This window comes from Syngnathoides biaculeatus, chromosome 6 (assembly GCF_019802595.1).
Source record: "Syngnathoides biaculeatus isolate LvHL_M chromosome 6, ASM1980259v1, whole genome shotgun sequence".
Lineage (NCBI taxonomy): Eukaryota > Metazoa > Chordata > Actinopteri > Syngnathiformes > Syngnathidae > Syngnathoides > Syngnathoides biaculeatus.
The window spans coordinates 17,011,004-17,031,019 of record NC_084645.1 but is presented as its reverse complement, the minus strand read 5'-3'; the positions used below and the strand labels follow the sequence as shown (position 1 = coordinate 17,031,019).

Below are 20,016 nucleotides of genomic sequence, written 5' to 3'. Positions count from 1 at the left end.
AAACAAAACAAAACAACAACAAAAAACAAGGAATTCATAATTAAAGGAATGTAGAACGTTTGCTTTTAAAAGGGGCAGGAAGGAATTGAACCCACGCTGCCCACATCAAACTTTATCAATATTATTGTGTTTCTATAAATCGTACATACATATACATAATATTTTATTCCTTTACTTTTACTCATTTTTCCCCAATGCCTGATTTGTATATTTCTTAATTACTCGTTTTAAACACAATTAGATTGCTACATGTTTTCAATTCATTGTCATAATCATTATATATCAAAGATATATATCATAGCAGATAGCAAAAGGTAATTAAACATTTATTCCCTTTTTCCCCATCTGTAAAAGAGGAAAAAGTCATGGCTTCCGATGAGTTCTTCAACTTTGTGTTCAAACAAACCCTGATTTCGCACTGAATAATTATAAATATGCATGAATTTAGACAAGATCATGATTAAATTAGTATTTCTATTTATTTGGTTGGGAGATTTAAAATGGATGCAATGGCTCAATGAAGGTTGGCAAGTTTGTTCATTGAGTAAGTACAGCTAGAGTAAGTGTTGTTGCTGTTTTCTATAAATGCCTCCACGGCCTTACGTTAGATATACCAGTGTTATTATTAAGCAAGCTCAACTAGCCTGTAGTGGAGATGATGTGAGTGGAGTGTCAAGCAGAGCTCCCTGATGGAGCTTTATCGAAGCAACCTGTCTGCTTGAATGTCTCATTTTTTGTCACTCTGTGTTAGATAAGGGGGACATCAGTAAGTAAGCATATTACCCCACCCGCCCCTGAAAAGAGCTCAGTGCAGAAGTAAGTATACATAAAAAAAAAAAAAATAAGTAAATGCAAGAAATTGGATATATATATATATAGGCGGCATGGTGCCTTAGCTGTAGAGTGTTGGCCTCACAGTTATAAGGACTGGGGTTTCAAATCCCAGCCTGCCTGTGTGGAATTTGCATGTTCACCCCGTGCCAGCGTGTTTTTTTTCCAGGCACTCCGATTTCCTCCCACATCTCAAAAACACGCTTTAATTGGAGACTGCCCCTAGGTGTGGTTGTGAGTGTGAATGTTGCCTGTCTCCATGTGCCCTGCGATTGGCCGGCAACCACTTCAGCGTCTAATCCGCTTCCTGCCCGCTGACAGCTGGCATAGTCTCCAGCACTCCCTGCGACCCTTGTGAGGATAAGCGGTTAGGAAAATGGATGGGTGGATATATATATTGCCATGAAGAAAGCAAGCGAAAAAGAGGCCAACTCACTGGCTTGTTAGAGCACATCTTTAAGTGCAAATGTCAGAGACCAGGTTTGGTCAAACCGACAGTCAGTCAATCGACACACACAATCGATGGATTGGCCACACCTGAATCAAGTGACACGATGGATGATAAGCTGACTGCTCTTTTTTTTTTTTTTTTTTTTTTTTTTTTTTTTAACGCGGTCACGCGATCGACCCAAACTGTCTCACAATAGACTGGTCAACGCATTCAGCATCCCTGCTGTATGGTCTTTCTGTCTGGCTTTGGTCCAAGTCTAAGGACTATTGAAAAATAATACACAAATTATGTATCTTTTTTCAATGATTGCTTCTAACTTGTTTGTACACGACTGCAAGTGCATTTTGCCTGGAAATGATTTTAGTGGCGTCCAACCGAGCTCACTTAAGTTGCTTTATTATAGCATGCTCAAAGCCTGAATGAAGCCTCATTCACTGTCTTTTCTCCTTTTTTCTCTACCTCAGCCTTTCCTAAAGCCTGAGGCGTTCTCACCGAACAACATGGGTAGAATTATATTGCAACATTAATATGTGGATTGATGTCCTACCATTATTTAGTGATTTGTTGCTCTGTGCGGTCCAATGCATTAAGATCAGGAGATAAGGGGACTTAAAGGTTGGCTGACCAGAATGAGAGCAGTTACACAGTCCATTTCCTCATGTGGTGATTAGCATGTCAACTGTAAAGGCACTGCCGACGAGCCTTTCATGGGAAGGGCCAAGGGAGCTTTTTATTAAAATGACATTAAAACCTGACTGTTACCTTTACTTTAAAAGTAGTGCAATTGACTTGATGGCGCTCTACATTAGTTTGGCATCCAAGGCATTATTTGAGAAAGAGGTTTTAGTCATGTTTTGGGGGTAATGGTCTGTTAAAAGCTACGTACATATGTTATCTCTCTTGACTCATTTTCCCTGTTCAGCTATTGTGAAATCACCTCCAGGAGACGAAGCGAAGAAGAATAAAGTTAGACATTTATAACAATCAGTGTAAGTATAACCAAATGAGAACAGAAGGTAATTGTTGTATGTAACATTTTCACATTGAAACCAATGATTTTATAATGGCAGGTATTCTTTAGGAAGAATCCACAGGTTGATAATATTAAAATTTATTATTTACTATCAACTTTTTGGTATCATCTTTGTATGGTTTATTTTTTGGGGACATGTAAATGCACTGTGCAAAATTTCAAAATGGCCTCCTAAATTATTTTTTTAACTAACTAACATACATAACTCTTTCGTTTTAAGCATAGGATACTAATGCACTTGAAGTCAAGGAATAACCTCAGACAAAAGCTGGGTCACCGAAGTCCAACATCCCAAACATTGCATTGTACAGCGTAATGAGGAGGGAAGGTTTGCAGGCATGACTGTAGAGTAATTTATGACAGCTGAATTCATACCATTCCTTTTTAAATGTCAGACTAGTTTGAATTGAATCAACAGGGCCTCGGATGGGCCCCTAAATTTGCTTCAATCGTTTCAAGATGTAATTATTCAGCAAAAATGTCGGATATAATCATATTTGACCAAACTTTACGGTGTGTCCAGGCTTAGATGCTCTTGTGCCAAAAATATCTAGACTGTGCAAAATATGATGTAGTCTCTAATGGAGAGATGAGGTGTTTAACCGCCTGAAAAAAATCTTTACGATTAAAGCTGAAGTATACCAGTCTATTTTGTTCACACGACTCAAGACTAGACTGCATTGATACTTTTTGCCTTTCATACATGAGGAGGAGTTTTGCATATTGATTGATGAGTAGGATTTTTGACTTTAAGTGCTGAAGCTGTCATGACAAAGGTGAAATGGAATCTCTTCCCTCTGCTTCCCCTTGGTATGGGAAGCAGTCGCAGACATCATGTCATCAACATTCACACCACACAGACACACTGCACCTCCATGAATACTAATGTCTCTACCTCTCTCCGTTGGTTTGTATTAGGTATTTTTTTTTCTCTATATACTGTCACCCACTCCAAGTTCATTATACCCAAAATGAAGTCAGTTGTGCTACACAGTCACAAATAAGGTCAGTTTTTCTGTATCTATGGCAGAGAAATCAAGCAAAGAGAACCTACATTGTTTTCTTCCACATCCCATGACTCCCAAGGAGTCGTGACGCGTTGTGAATTGCGGCACGAATTACAGGTTAAATTGCAAACTTCTTCAATGGCAATAATAAGGAAGAAGATTCCATTCAGGTGGAAAAAGAAGCAATATGAGGATAAAGTGGAACCGAGGGGAAAGAAAATAGGGCCAATAATAAGAGACTCAGTAGAACGCCATCTGGCGCCTTTATCACTTCCAACTAACGCCTGCAATAACATTAGTGAACCTACCTCTCTCAATTATAGCTTCTTTTTTCTCAGTCTTTAAAAGTATGGTGAATAATTTATTATATGAAGAAGAATGAGTATTCTAAAGCCTTTATAAGTGAAAGCAAGTAGTCACTCTCCCTGTAGCATGCCATGCAGTTAGACTATTGATTATATATCCTTAAATCTGAATATACCCTTTGCGAGGTATTTGCCTCATGCGATGGTTTTCACTTAAGAGAATATGCATATTTTCTGTCTTTATCTTCCCCAGTCCTTCCAGGGATGCATAATGTAGCACATTGCATAACAACACAGTTTCCATTCACACAGTCACTGCCCCAGGAATAAACATATGCTTAGATGTTCACAATTTTTCTCTTATGCATTTGGCAGAAATTGGTTCCACTCCTTTGCAAATATGAAACGGACATGGCCTGTTTTGCAGTTACCAACCCCAGAACCCCATATTATGTTGGGTCCCATTCAATGTATGTATTGGCAAATATAAATATTTCTGTTCATTAGGAGTATGGCAGCTTTTGATCCCCATCCAAGCAAAGAAAACTTCAAATACATTTGTAACAACAATTTCTCATAAACTGACAGCTAATGTCACCTCAGTTCATTCCACCAAGTCCTGAGCTTGTTAGGAATCCTAAATAATAAAGGAATGGAGAACGTTTCTACTTGATGGTATTGTTTCAGTTCATGGTGGTTTTGCTGTGGGTTTTGGGTATAAGGTGACACAGTACAGGACTGGTTAGCACATTGCCTCACGGTTCTGAGAACTAGGGTTCAAATCTGGCCTCACCTGGTTGGAGTTTGCGTCTGTCCCTGTGTGCGTTTTCTTCAGGTACTCTGGTTTCCTCCTACTTACCAAAAAGCATGCATGATAGGTGAAATGAAAACTCTAAATTGCTCACTCTAATAGGTGTGAATTTGAGTGTGTATGGTTGCTTGTTTATACATATGTGTCCTGCAACTGCTTGGCGACCAGTTCAGGGTGTACCTCGCCTCTTACCCAGAGTGCTTTGGGATAGGCTCCAGCATGCCCGTGACTCAAGAATAAGCAGAATGGGAAATGACTGAATTGATCATTTGGGTGTATACATCACATTGGAACTTGAGGTGCTTCAAGATCCCTTACCAGCTTATTGAGCTGCTGCCCTCTGGACTGATCCTAAATTTTGAACCAATTTTGAATTGAAGAGAACAGAAAAAGAAGCAAGGAACTGTGCTGAGACTATGTCTTTCCCTTTAACTTGCCACTCACAATAGCTGCCATTTAGCCCATCAGTGATTTTCCGCCTTGCTGAGCTTTTTGCTCCTAAGGTCCTGGTACGGTACAGGGAACAGGTTGAGTGTCTAACCTGTCTAAAACTTGAGTTTCTGGCCTTACTCTACCTCTGCTGAGCCAGCATGCTCATTAAACCCTTCAACTAGTCAACCTCAATGGGAGACTGTCCAACCGTCTGCCCGCCTCTGAGGATTTTCAGCTTGGCTGCTCCAGCAGACAGGGTGAGATATTTATTCCAGCCAAATGTCTGTGTGCCTCCACAGGCAAAGGAGTTTATGAGCAGACAAAGTCATAAAAAGGCACTGCCTACACATTAATTGTTTACTTTCTTAACACATGGACCCTTTAGTGTGTACCATGTGAGCCATCTTAACATTAGCCATTAGACAGTGCTAACAGCAAGCAACATTGATATTCACATTTAACCTTGCGCTAAGGATATGTATCACACAAATCAGCATTTATTTATTCATAACCAGACATCCGGCTTTGTTACAAAACCATGGCAGACTGCCTGCATTAGAAATTTGCTACCACATACCAGTTAGGATTAAGTTTTAATGTTCCAATTTTGGGGGAAATCTGTCAATCATGGATAATTGATTCCTGTGGGATTGCATCTTGAAAAAGGTAGTTTACAGTCTAAAGAGCACTAGCATGACCAAAGACAGAAGGTGTCAATCATGTTTCAGACACGCAGGCACACTAATCATCACAAAAAAATAAAATCTGTGTTATACAAAGACTTTGTTACGAATTAGGTACTTTTCTGGGGTACCAGTATGGGGCCACGGAGGTGTGCCTATGAGTTTGCAGCAAATGATTTAGACCACATAAGTCATGCCTTCTGTCTATGATTGGTTCTTTTTCCTTGGACACAATGGTTTCCGTTGTTGTCCATGGGATGTAGAAGCAGAAGAAACTTTGCTTTCCTGTGGAAGTGTTTGCAACTGGAACATTGGTCCTTGGCTCCATGCTTTATTTTTTAGACTTGGCTCACAAGACGATTTTCTTATGCCCAATTATGACTCCCCATCTAACATGTCACTGACTGACTGGCTGCAGCAAGCACTGCAGCCTTGCTTTCTGGCTCCTATCATAGAGTGCCTAGTGCTCTCCCACTTGTTCTCAATGCATAATTGAAGTGCCTGTGGGTTCTTAGGCTGATTAAAGAATCTTGTTGGGATGGCAAAGATGTAACGGGAGACTTAGTCACCAATATTGCTTCTTCTTCCATTGTCATACTTTCTTTTTGTGTCTTGTCCTCCAAGGTTGGAATCTGTTTTCAGGTGTTAAAGTGTGTGCATGTCTCAGCGCAAGCATCTGTTTTGGCAAACCATTTTCTGGCAGAATAAGTAAGAAAGAAATCCTGTCTTTGTGGATTTTTATGACTAAAAAGAAAGAAAAGTCATTGCAAAGAGAGCAAAAGGTAAAGGTCGTCACGCGTTGCAACCCCTTACTAAACTCCAGGCCAAAAAAATCGTCTCCGCGGTAAAGAAGTGAGAGTGACAGAGAAGAAAAGGAAAGCAAAATAATTTTCTTTGTCAAGCTGCACTCAACTTATCTTTCGCGAAAATGTAGTAGTCACAAGATGGCTGAGAACTGTAACTGAATGTCCCTTTGTTCTTGTTAATTTGTTTGTTCTATGTTCTGAATTTCATACCAGGCCAGCACCGACTACGAGAGACAAATTCCTTGTGTGTTGTTACACACTTGGCCAATAAAGCTCATTCTAATTTTGGGAGCAACTCGGACACAGAGTATGTCCAGAAAACAGCCAGTAGTCACAACATGGAACAATAAAGCATGTGAAGGTTGTATAACATACAAACTAATAGAAGCAATTATTTGGTATACATTATATGAAGCATACATTTTCCAGCTCACATAAGAGCTAGCTCAGGACATGCAGAGAATGGGTTGGTCATCTTTAAACCTTCCTCCTCCAATTGATTTCTGGTCACACTGCAGTGGACAGGAGCTTCATTTCTTCAGAGGAGAGAGACGAAGGAACGCGGGTCCGTTAATGTAGAGCGTTGCACCAGCAAATCCCCTTTTAAAAGAGTAATGTGGGTGCTGCCGAGTTAAGGCAATGAAACAAAACCAAAAAGATGCCGTCATTAAAGATGTGTGATTAAGCACGCGTGGAATGCTAGGAACTCATTCTCTGTGAAAGCATTAGCGTAGTCCTTGTCTGTGCCATAATGTGTTTGGAAAAGGAAAGAGATGAGCATAGACATGTAGCCATTCATTAGACCCCTTAATAATGTAATTCTCCTCAGATTAAAGAGCACATGTTCCTGAAAAGCAGCATGTTTTGTGAGTCTGTCAGGACTCCAGTGGGTGAATGAAACTACTGTATAACCCATCTGAAACTATAACCCTGGCTTTTTAATCTTCCACCCTGCCTCTGTCTTTTTGAATTCACAGTTTATTCCAATCCCGAAAGCACTATTTCCTTAAATCACCAGTGCAGTCCGTATGAATAATTTACTTGTTCAACAATTTACATTGGCTTTAGATTATTCACAAAGGGATGGCTGGGACGCTACTAGCCAACCAGGGGAGACGAAAGCATGGAAATTTTATTTTAAACGAAAGCTGCATTTATTTCCTATTTGGGGCAGATCACAGTCATATTTCTGAGATTTTAGAGCCTTTTACCAAAAGCGAGTTATATTTTACTTTATATAAAAGATGTCCGGGTGTCTGTTTGGATGCTCTTTTTAAATGAATCCTCAGAAGGATGGGATGTGATGTCCAACTGATTTTAACTAGTTGGATATGTATTCTAATTGAAAATGCTTTAGAGTGCATACAATAGAAATGATGGGTCTTTGTTATTAAAGACTCACTCTAGAAATGTTTGGTAAAATTAATGGGGAAGTCACTCATCAAACATAATAAGTAAATTTCAAATTAAAGACTCACTCTAGAAATGTCTGGAAAAATTAATGGTGAAGTCACTCATCAAATATAAGTAAATTTCAACAAAAAGCCTTCTCCTTGGCTCAGAACCGATACATTTTTTTCTCGCAGAATGCCTAAAAGAAGATCTGCTCTGACAAGGTAGACATTAATAGCAGCCTGTCTTTTACTTTTCATCTTTTTTTCCTTACTCCTTTTAATATTTGCATCAGCCGATTCTATATGTTAATGTGAATTCTGGGCATGCAACACTTAGCAAGAAACCCTGAATGTTCTTCATTTCTGTGCAAAATCAATACTGGCTAAAGAGGTGAAAAATGCTCTGCAGCATGAAAAGAATTTGCAATGCAAAGGTAACGGCTAAAAGGGCACATGTAATCTTAATGTGATCAAGTATTCAGTATTCCATTCAGCTTTTTCCACAGTTTAGGTTTTTACACTGCTCTTGTGGGACAAATGCTTTCTAATGTCCAGTACAAGTTCTTGTTATTCCGATAGAAAAGTAATTTTCATTGTACAGATCCTGTTTGTTAGACTGTGGTGATTATTTTCAGACCAGAGGCTTCAGCTACACATGCATGCACCCACCCTACTCACTCAAGACGTAAAAAAAAACTCATTCTAAGCAAGCATTCCCTTCATGAGCCGACTGCCTTAGGTGACAAAAGTTGTCATTCCTTTCGACAAGGCAGACTCCCTCAGTGACCGTTCAGAGTGGTAAAAGGTCAATGGACTCAAAGCTGCACATAGACACACGTCCAACAGACCTTATCCCCAGAAGTGGGAGATAAAAATGTGGTATTGTGAAGGGAGCCCTTTTGCTACTTAGCCACTTACTATATGGACTGATGAATTTCACTGTTGGCCACTTGGACGAAGAGTCAGCTTCAATTTTCCTCTTCATCTCTCTTAGCCCAATCTGTTCTCCACTTACACATATCCTCAGTTGTCCATACAGTCTTTCCTTTCCATCTCCCCTTTATCCGCCTAATTGGTCACTTCATCCTTAACCTTATCCTACCTCCATTGGGCATATGCTTCACAGTTGCCACACACAGTTTACAGTCACCTGAAGCTTGTTACAGGACCCTAAAAACAGCAGGACCCCATTCATCTCACTGGAAATAGTCACAGCTCATACACTCTCGCTTCCTCCATTTATATTATTGAGTCTTTGCCTGACTCCTTCTCTCTCAAATGGCATTTAAACTTTGGGCTCCATTCTGGCATTCAAAATATTGGCAAACACTCGTGGAAAGGTCATACAACTCAGTCAATTTGAAGTCCTTTTCTTGATAAAAAAAAATTGCCATCCCACAAAGATATTCCAAGATTTTACAAAAGAATATTGGTTGCCTTCCAGGCCAAGAGCAAATGCATAAATCCTAAGAGGATGGCTTTCCATGTGGAGGAGAAGTGTCTCTTTTCTGAAGCCCTCCCAGATTACCGACCTTGTCACCCTATCTCTAACAGAGAGCCAAGAAACCCTGTGAAAGTAATTCAATTTACCCGCTTAATCTCGAATTTTTTGGTGGTGAGGGTAGGCATGTAGATCGACGGGTAAATTTTTAATTTTGCCTTTCAGCTTAGCTACTTCTTCACCACACCACAAAAAATGAGCTTTTTCAACACAACAGAGCGATACAAAGTTCTCATTGCTGACGCTGCACCAATCTACCTGTTGAGCACCCAATTGATTCTTCCCTCATCCATGAACAATACCCCAGGATACTTGGACTCCTACACTTGGAGCAGGATCTCATCCCTGACCTGGAGAGGGCTCTCAAACCTTTTCCAACTGATGACCATCATCTCAGATTTGGATTTTCATCCCAAACGCCTCATACTTAGTTGCAGTCCAGTCCCGAGAAAATTGGAGACCATGGCTTGATGAAGCAAACAGACTACATTCATTTGCGAAAAGCATAGATGTGATACTCGGGCCACAAAACTGTAAAGCCCAAAAGTCTTAACTGTGCCTCAAAATTCCTTCCATAAAAGTTCTAAAAAGAATCCTGACAAAGTGCAGCCAAGGCGGAGTCTACCCCTCATTAGAAACAAATCTGATTTACTGTCGGCAATATGGATTAAATTTCGACATTGGTCGTACAGGGACCGAATACTCCAGAAGTACCCCCCACAGGACTGCCCAAGGTACACAGTCAGATACCTTCTCCAAGTCCACAAAACACATGTACTGTAGACTGATTGAGTGAACTCTAATATAGTGCACTGCTCCCCCCTCCTGAGATCTCAATTGGTAGACCAAAGTTTCGTTGAAGTCGTGCAGACGTCGTTCTCCATGGCCTCACAAGACCAAGTTTTTACCTCAGCAAGGACCAAAGGTGCATTCCACTTGACCAGCTGGTGTCCACCAGTTGCCTCAGGAGTCCTACAGGACAAAAAGACCACATAGGCCTCCTTATTCAGCTTGATGGCATCCCTCACCACTGGTGTCTACAACCCATTAAGGGGTTGCCACCACGACAGCTCGTCATCTCTATTCACCCAAGTGTCCAAGACATAAGCCTGCAACTATGATGACATGAGTACAAAGTCGATCATCGAATTGTGGTCAAGGGTCTCATGGTGCCAAGTATGGTCACCTTTATGGTTGGTTTGAACATGGTGTTCATTGTGGAATATCTGTGATGAGCACAGACATCCAGTAACAGAATTGGATTCTGATTAGAGGGCGGGGTGGGCGGGGTGTTGGTTGTGGGGGGGCCTTCCTCCTCTTTATGCCCTTCCAGATCCCACTATCAATCCCCACGTGAACATTGAAGACCATTAGAGTATATACACACCTCCTCTGTGGGCAACTCCAGAATGGAAGAGATTTCAACCTCTCTCAAGAGGACTGGAACCAGACCCCAAGATCTGTGTGGAGGCGATCGAACTCTATCTAGTCGGAACTTCTTGACCTCACACACCAGACCAGGCTCCTTCACTGCCAGAGATTACAGCTCACACTGCACTTACCCTTTCTAGGTGTGCCCGGCCGGGCCCCATGGTTGTCGACACTGCCACCAGGTGCTCACCTTAGAGCCTCATCTCCAGGCCTTGTGCAATACATCCGGGCAAGGGAAAACATCTTCCAATATTTTGAATAAAAAAAAAAGGTATTTTCAGCCGTGTTTTGTCTGATCCCCCAACTAAGACCTGTTTGCCATGGGTGCCTCTGTTAGGGGCATAAAAGCCTAGACAAGGGAGGTCCCGGGAAAATTTGGACACAGGAACCCCTCCACTAAGATAAGGTAATGGCTCAGGGAGGAGTCATAAAATAGCCAGTCAAAAAAATATTAACATATTATAATTACATATTAACAGTGGAACATCAGCACATCAAAAGTTATTTAAGTAGCGCTTTCCATAAACTAAAGCAGAACTACACTTTTAAAAGCCTTTGTGCTGTATAAAAACTTGGTCAAACTAATATTAAAAGATCCAAGCTGTTTAAGAACATGCCTGTACCTTGTAAAGCTGGGTACACAGAGCGCTTACCCCATTACTTATATAATGATTGAAAAACGAAACAAACAAACCTACACTTGCATAATCCTATCAAAATCATAAACATTGGAACATCAATGCAATCCCTTTTGTTTTGTAACAGTGTTAATTGCACAATTTATTCCTAACATCCCACATTATCATCACAACCCTGAAGCGGTGATTGATGTAACAGCAGTGGATTCTGTATAACTCCATTAGCAACAGAGGATTCATCAATCCTCTACAAATGTGATATTGAAACAACAGTGTTCAACAATTGAAAAAAAAAATTAAAAACTCAGAAAAATGGCTCAAGGGGAGTCTCAATCCGATATGGCAAAATCAGATTAACAGGTGAGATCAGATCATATACTGAAATGATCCCCTATGGTGTTGGCACAGAGGTTTGTTGACATTATAGTGTTGTCGTTGTAATCGTAGTAGCAGGGATTGTAGTAACAGTCGAAGTAAAAGATTAGACAGATTGAGTAAGGACATGCTTGTTTCACAGTCACTTCAGAGAGCGACACACTTGGACAAGGTCCCGTTGCTGGGTATTAAACACAATTAAGTGATGACACGGCATCCCAGCCCACCTGGACTCTTAAAGCTCCTTGTGTTAACCTTGATAGTCTGTAAATCCACTCCATCTCGCTGGTCTCTTTCATGACCTATTCATCCCTTGTGTCCTCATACTCTCATCATCCATGTAATATGGCTTGGTGAGGACTTTCAGATGTAATTCAGTTTATTAGTGGTGCAGCATAGGAATATGCTCATTTTCTGGAATTTTAACAGATTTTTAAACAATGATGCACAAAGTACCAAAGGGTTTTTTTCCTTTCCCACAAGCGAGTGGAATTGTACTCAAGGTGAGAAATACAGTGCAGTTTATTCTCATTTTATTCAAGTCATTCTCATGGAGTCTGCTCACAGTGACCATTCACAACTTTACTGTAATCCTTGAAAGCAGTGCTCTATACATTGTCTGAAATCAGTTTCAGTAACAAAACCACTCAGCCTACACTGAAGGCAAAATAAATTTTTACTGAAGTCGAGACACGTAACTAAGGAAAGTTTGAATTACTTTATAGTTGGGACTCAAGCCTGTTTCAAAATTGCTCCATTAGAACATATTATAAGATGCAGCAATTTGCTGCTATGGGTTTTTACGGAGAACCCAACCAACAGTTCTATTAATTGAAGACTCTAAATTGTCCCTCGGTGTGACTGTGAGTGCGACTGTTGTCTGTCTCCATGTGCCGTGTGATTGGCTGGCAACCAGTTCAGGGTGGACCCTGCCTCCTGCTCAATGACAGCTGGGATTGGCCCCAGCACTCCCCCGACCCTCGTGAAGTTAAGCAGCTCAGAAAATGGATCGATGTATTTTACACAGAACCTAACCAGGAGTTCTATAAGCAGCATTAACAATGTTGGGCCATCATGTTCAGCAAGGCTTTCTCTGCAGGCAAAAACAGCATCAGAAGCAGTGACCTCCATTTACAATCTAAATACAGTACTAATATTTGTTCCAAAATTTGTATTAATTTATTTCCCAAAATATTGTTCTCATGTTAAAGTGTCTCTGCCGGTTACAATGCTTCCGTGTGTTGCAATGTCACTCTAATCTTCCCAGGGCCCTGCTGGTCCTCCTGCAGTAGTTAGGTCCTTAATTAACTTAACTTAGCCTAAAAAAGTGTGTGTGTGTGTGCGCGCATGCATGTGTGCGTGTGCATATATATATATATATATATTTATATATATATTTAGATATGTTTGTGTGTTTTTTCATTTATTTCGCTATATTTATAGTTTTTACCATAGATTTTTTTTCTTACCTATTGTGTGTCCGTGCGTGTGTGTGGGAGGGGGGTCCAAAACACCCTCACCCAAGATGAATGGGGGTTCACTGTACATCATGAAAATGAACAATTACCAGTTTGCAAATATTGTTAAATTAATGCCTTTCAGACAATTCTTAAGAGAGTGCAAGTGTCCCTAAAAACATAGATCGGTGGCTCTCTGCATGTGTTAGCAAGTGTTTCTTTGAGTTCACAGCAGGTTCCCTTTACATTGCTGACAAGCATTAAAGTGTGCTCAAACTGTGTTACGAGGAAGAAAATGGAAGGGGGCCGTGAAATGAGATCACTGAAAGGTAGCAGCATCATAATTTACAGTGGCACCTTTCCATACTTTACCTCATTTGAGATTTTTTATTTTATTCATTTTGAGATGGCCCTGAGTATTCTATTCCGATTGGTGCAGACAAAAATATGCCACCACTTTACTCCTTCGCTATATTTCACAGTCCAGTGGTTACATTTGTGCCTGCTTTTCCCTGATCGATGGGGACACTACATCAGTGGGCGGTGGGTGGGACGCTAGACTACGTCAATAAAAGCCCTCTCTTAAATCTTATCGACAACAGACTTGACAAGCACTGTGGGCCCTGGCGTATTAACAGTGTGTGATTAGGAAAGTGCTCCCCCTAGGTGGACTTTAAATCAACTGCATGTGAATTGGGGATGTTTTGAAACTCGTTAGCCTCGTAGCATAATTGCCTAATTAAGCTATTAGGTCAACAAGCATCAATTTTATGCTGTGTGGTGAAACTGTCATCAAGTCTGTTTGCCGTTGGTTTAAGTGTTGTCAGTTCAAACACGCAAAATTGGAAACTCTTAGCTCTTGTTGATTTTATTGGTTTAGAGTGCTTGTAATTATGTTAAGATCCTCTAAATTTGAAGTCGGGTTCAATGATGAATAACTGAAAGAGTCAGAGCAATTGATTTTTGTTTGTGCTGGTATTTGTCTTCATAGTTGACCATTCTCTGTAGATAAATGCATTGTTATTGTCAAGGAAGAGCTTTGAAGTGGTGTTTGTTTTCTCACCTTGGCGTCTTTTGTCTTGCAGTTGTGTGGCTGTGGGCTGCTCGGCGTGGGTATCTGGCTCTCCGTGTCTCAAGGCAGCTTCGCCACCTTCTCGCCCTCATTCCCCTCACTGTCAGCTGCCAACATGGTGATCGCAATTGGCGCCATCGTCATGGTAACAGGATTTCTCGGTTGCCTGGGTGCCATCAAAGAGAACAAGTGCCTGCTTCTGAGTGTGAGTTTTTTTAATTGGCACTTTTTACACTACCATTTTTAATTGCCTTGTTGTTTTTTAGCACACCTTGGGACTGAATTTGTGTTTCCTAAACTCTATTAAGTCAAGGTGCATGTTCCACCCATCCATTTTCCTCCGCCTTTCCAAGGTTAAGCTGCGAGTGCAGCAGCCTCAGCAGTAAACCCCAGACTTCCCTTTCCCAGCCACTTCATCCAGCTCTTCCAAGAGAAACCAAAAGGTTCCTAGGCCAGCTGAGAGACATAGTCTCTCCAGCATGTCCTGGGTCAACCCCGGGTCTCATGCCTGGAACACCTCAATGGGAGGCATCTGGGATGCATCCCATACGGATGCCTGAGCCATCATCTGGCTCCTCTCAATGAGTAGAGGCTCTTCTCTGAGCCTTTCCCGGATGACAGACTTTGCCACCCTATCTCTTAGGGGAAGCCTGGACATCCTGGACATCCTGCTTGTGACCAGAATCTTGCTCCTTGAGTCACAACTAGGCCCAGTAAAAGAGATTTTCCTTCCGGCTTATTTAGTTTTTCACCACAACTGACCAATATAAAGTCCCCTCATTTCAGATGCTGCACCGATGCACATGTCAATCTCTATTTCCATTCTTCACCTACACATAGGGCTGGATCTCCTCCCTGATCCGTAAAGGGGAATCTACCCTTTTCCAAATAAGGACCATGATCTCAGGTTTAGAGGTGGTGATTCTCATTCCAGCTGCTACACACTCGTCTGCAAGAGTTGGAGATCACGGCTTGAACCACATTATCAGCAAAAAACAGAGATGGAATACTGAGGCTTTCAAACTGGAGACCCCTCCATGCCTCAGCTAAGCCTAAAAATTCGCTCCATAAAAGTTATGAATAGAATCCGACAGAGGTACATATGACTGCACATCTACAGCTGTCCTCATAGGTTGACATACCTAGGGATAATTGGTGAAATATTGTTAGGCTCCAGCACTCCCATGACCCTTGTGAGGATAAACAGCACCAAAAATGGATGGATGTTTTGTCATGTCATTATCCAAGGCCCTTACACTCACAAGGGTTGCAGGAAAGCTGGAGCCTATCCAAGCTAACTTCAGGTGAAAGGCGGACTACACCCTGATGTGGTCACCAGTCACTCGCAGGTCAGATATCGACACCATCACTGAGCAAGAATCGATCCCATGCTGCACGCACCAAATGGACCTCTACACTATTAGTGACTCTGGATGTTTTGTTTTGTTTTTAAATATGACTGATGATTGAATAACAACAATCATTAATTTCTTTATGATTACGTTTTATTTAATGATAAAGCTTTTCTGAAATGCTTGACAGTTTAATTTGAATCTATTTAAAATAAATGTTTTGCCTGCCTTTTCTAGGACTAATTTTTTTTAAACACACTGTCAATTGACTACATTATTTATGGTGTTGGAACTCTTTAGTTTGCCTCTAAACAAAATCGAAAGGTGCAATAAGAAAGTCCCACGCAATATAAAGACACGACTGGACATATACAGAGAGATCCATTTGTTTACTTACATCAAAACCTAGGATGGTTTCTGACATTTGCAATATGGAAAGCCACCCAGGGCTGCATCCTGTGAGGGAGTTATACTCAAAAACCACCCGGTCCCACACTGACGATCGGTTAGGGGGTCACACTTGACAGGTATTGCACAGGTTGCATAGACATTGGACGTTAAGTTTCCCAGTGCTGAATTTCATGCCACACATACAATAGTGGCATCGTAGCAAGAATTCAGACTTACTCCTACTAGCAGCCGCCAGACTCCTGACAAGACTTTTGTTTCCACTCTAGCACCGTCAGCACTACAAAGCAAGATTAACTGAGGGAATCGCCTGCTTGTAAATTAGTACCAGTATCGTATGCCTTTTTCAGTGTAACTTTTCAACACAGTCAGTCAGATGTCCGCTGGTGGTATTTGGATTACTGTGCAGTACACTGGAAACTTGGTTCACAACATTGGAGAAGATTGTGCTACTAGGCACCTTTCCTGGTGATATGGTTGTACAAGCATTTTATCTTCTGCAAGTTAATTACGTCGATTCATGCAGTTAGGTGGATCTTGGTGCTGGAAAAACAATGAGAACTTGAGATGGGGCTCTCAGACCTCCAGCTACTCAATCCCTTCGAGTCCTTGCATCAGTCAAACGCCCCCCTCCCCCAAATCCCCCTGTTTGACATGGCCTCCCTTACCTGCATAACAAGAGAAAGAGAGAGTGAGAGAGAGAGAGGGAAAGTGTGTGCCTCCATGTGTGTGTGTCTGTGCATGTGTGTGTTAGAGAGAGCGAGAGAGAGAGAGCGAGAGAGAGAGAGAGCGAGAGAGAGCAAGAGAGAGAAGAGAGAGAGAGAGAGAGAGAGAGAGAGAGAGAGAGAGAGAGGGGACATTAATGTAAAGGGCACTATCCCCTATTTGCACAAATCCAAAGCACCAGTTTCTCTTTTTTGTTCTTCTCATTTTTAGGACCAAAATTGAGGAAGCCTACCTGTCAGACCCCTACTGAGCGGGGAGTGAAAAACAAACTTGAATGAGAGGGCAGCCTCCCAACGACTTCGGATGGAGGGACAGTTCCTGACTGTTTTTGTGCTCATGCACAAAACAGCACTTCAGCGAACCCACCTTTTTTGGAGTTGTTAGAGGGGATGCTGGAGAGCACGCCCTCTGGGGACTCCATTGTTCTGCTGGGAGACTTTAATGATCACATGAGCATTGACAGTGACACCAGGAAGGGTGTGATTGAGAGCAACAGCCCCCCCAAATCAGAACCAGGGTGGTGTTCTGTGATTGGACTTCTGTGCTTGTTCATGTTCAAGCAAAAGGGTGTACATATGTGTCTTCCTGGTCCACCTGGGCGTCCCAGAACACGCTGGAGAGACTTTGTCTCTTGGCTTGCTTGGGAACACCTCAAGATCCCCTCAAAAGAGCTGGAGGAAGTTGCTGAGGAGAGGGAAATCTGGTCTTGCCTTCTAAAGTACTGCCCCTGTGACCAGACCTTGGATAAGCGGAAAAAAAATGATTTTAAAGAATGGATTAAAAATGGGATGTCACTTACTGTAAATGGACATCTGGGACAATGCAGGTGATTGAATACTTTTGGACTATTTTTGTCACGACCCATCGATACGAAGGGAGGACCCAAATGCAGGACTCGGGAGACACAGAGGTAATTCGGGAAAAACATTTATTGTTCCAAGGTCGGGGAACGGGCAGACAGTCAAATGCAGCAGCGGTAGTCAGGACGTCGGGCGTAGAGAGCAGGTCCATGGGCAGGTAGGAGTCGGTACACGGGAGATCGATCAAAGAAGGCAGGAGCGTCAACGGAGTCAGGCTTACGGGGTCGGTCGGAGAACAGGCGGAGGTAGGTACAAACGGGTTCACGATCAGAGATACGGGAGTGCAGGAACGGGGCATGAGCCGCAACGATCTGGCGAAGGACCAGTCGTCCCAAGGGTCCTATATACACCGGGGCCAATCAGCCAGCATGAGGCACAGGTGTGCGCCACCCAATCAGCGCGGCCGCGCAGGAACCCGCACAGCCAGGGCTGGACCGGCAGGACCATGACAATTTTACCGTATTGGCATAAAAACAAATACAGAAAAATGATTAAAAATACAATACAATACAACTCATCATTATGGTGAATGATGTTATTCGTGGTCAACCTGCACCCATTACATTTTTGTGATGTAGTTTTAACATCTTTTTACACCAGGAGTAAACTCATGACATAAAATATAACAAGACAAGAGCAGAAACGGACTAAAAATGACAATGAACAAACAAGGAACGAAAACTACAAGGGACCGGAATACTACAAAACCGATGAGGCGCAGTGGAATGCCTGGACAAGACACGAGTGGCTGGAGGGAGCTGCTTGGTTGCCACACATAGCGGGCTGACGAGAGAGGTGTGAGATTATAAGAAAATGAGGCAGGTGAGACATGAACATATAGCACAGGAAAATTTGACAAAAGCATGAAACAAATTAAATAATTAGAACCAAGTCAACAAAAAACATAAACCATGGTAGGACAAAATAAAGGCTACTTTATTTTTCCTTTTATATTTCACTGGTGCTTTTGTTCCATTTAAGGATGGACTTCCATATATTGCTCATGAGTGTGTCAAATATTTCTACAGGCTTGTAGCGTTGTATATTGTCCTGGAAAAAGTGTTACAACACAGTTTTGTGACATTGGTTGAAGCCCATTACTTAAATTAAGTTGACGTCAAATCACCGTTGTTGCCCTCAAATTATTAGACATAACATTTATGCAACCAAGGTGGAGATTCTTTACCTGCTTCAGTACGCTGACTGCAACAGATCTTTTAAATACGCTGATTGGAAGACAAGAAGCTAAAAACAATCGATCAGTGAACCGTCAATTTAAAGCTTTCAACGGTATGGACATTGGTTCATTCCTTATGACAGAGCTCCACCAAACTCACTACCTCTATATTCCACCATGATTTGTACCTTTTCTTTTTGCGCCTCAAGAGAAGCATCGTAGTATTTCCCAGAAGAGATTGTTACTGCGTATCGCATTTGTCTGGAATTTTGTTTTGCATGTTCCATTCCATGCCAAGTGTTTGGTAAACATTTAGCTCAGGGGAAGTCAAGTAAGGAGAGAGGAACAGGAGATGAGCACAGGGGCTGTGTTGGAAATTAATCTTAGGATGTATTAAAACCGTTTTCCCTTTCACTCACATCTTCATGAGCCCTCAGGCACTTTCATCTTTTTTCACGCTCCTTCTTTCTTCCCACCTCCTCTTTCTTTTTCACTCTTTCCCGCTGAAAGGTTTTCCGGAGTAAGTTATATTCAGGTTGTTGAAATGTCATAGATTCAGTAGTTGTGCTACCTTCCCAAATTGTTATTGCTACAAAATGTAATCTGCACATGGAATATGGAAATAATGAATTCAAATGGTTGCTTTTCCACATGTCCCATATGCTTTCCAAAAGCCTCTTGAATGTCAGGTATATAGGTTTTGTATTAAGAGCTTTTTACATTGGGTTCTAAAACCTTTTTCTCTTCTGTTTTTCCTGACAGTTTTTCATCGTCCTACTGATAATTCTCCTGACAGAGCTGATATTACTCATCCTGTTCTTTGTGTACTCAGATAAGGTAAGTTCAATTTGTTTTTTTGTTTTTTTTGAATGAAGTTTCTCTTGTCTTGCTTTGTTTGGTTCTGTCAGTCAAAGAGTGAAATCTCTCATACATGCCGAGGGAATTCAACAAATACTAAGCAAAGAAGGGTGTGATTATATTCAACACATCCATATTCTAAATAAAGGTAATTTGCTGTCAAATGTTAGAACCCAAAATGCTGCCTAATCCCCACCGGCTTGCTCCAAGTGCTCAAGTGGACATTTCCCATGACCCTTTGTTCGGTTCAAGTGAGGTGTGTATGTATATGGGGGCAACAGATGACAATATTTAAAGAAGGAGTGATTACTGACAACTTTGTGTAATCTTGAGTCAATCCTTAATTAAATTGTTCCACAAATAGTTCATCTTGAGAGCAACACTTGTCTTCCACATAACAACCAATGA

General features: G+C 41.5%; 1 protein-coding gene across 3 annotated transcripts in view; it reads left to right on the top strand.

The window, feature by feature from the left end:
* Window positions 1-20,016, top strand: part of tspan9a (tetraspanin 9a) — an 88,495-nt gene that overhangs the window by 50,447 nt on the left and 18,032 nt on the right. For all 3 annotated transcript variants that reach the window (XM_061822912.1, XM_061822911.1, XM_061822913.1), the window contains 2 exons: window positions 14,241-14,432; window positions 19,513-19,587. In XM_061822912.1, the coding sequence (XP_061678896.1) occupies window positions 14,241-14,432; window positions 19,513-19,587 (267 nt within the window). The remainder of the gene's footprint in view (window positions 1-14,240; window positions 14,433-19,512; window positions 19,588-20,016) is intronic.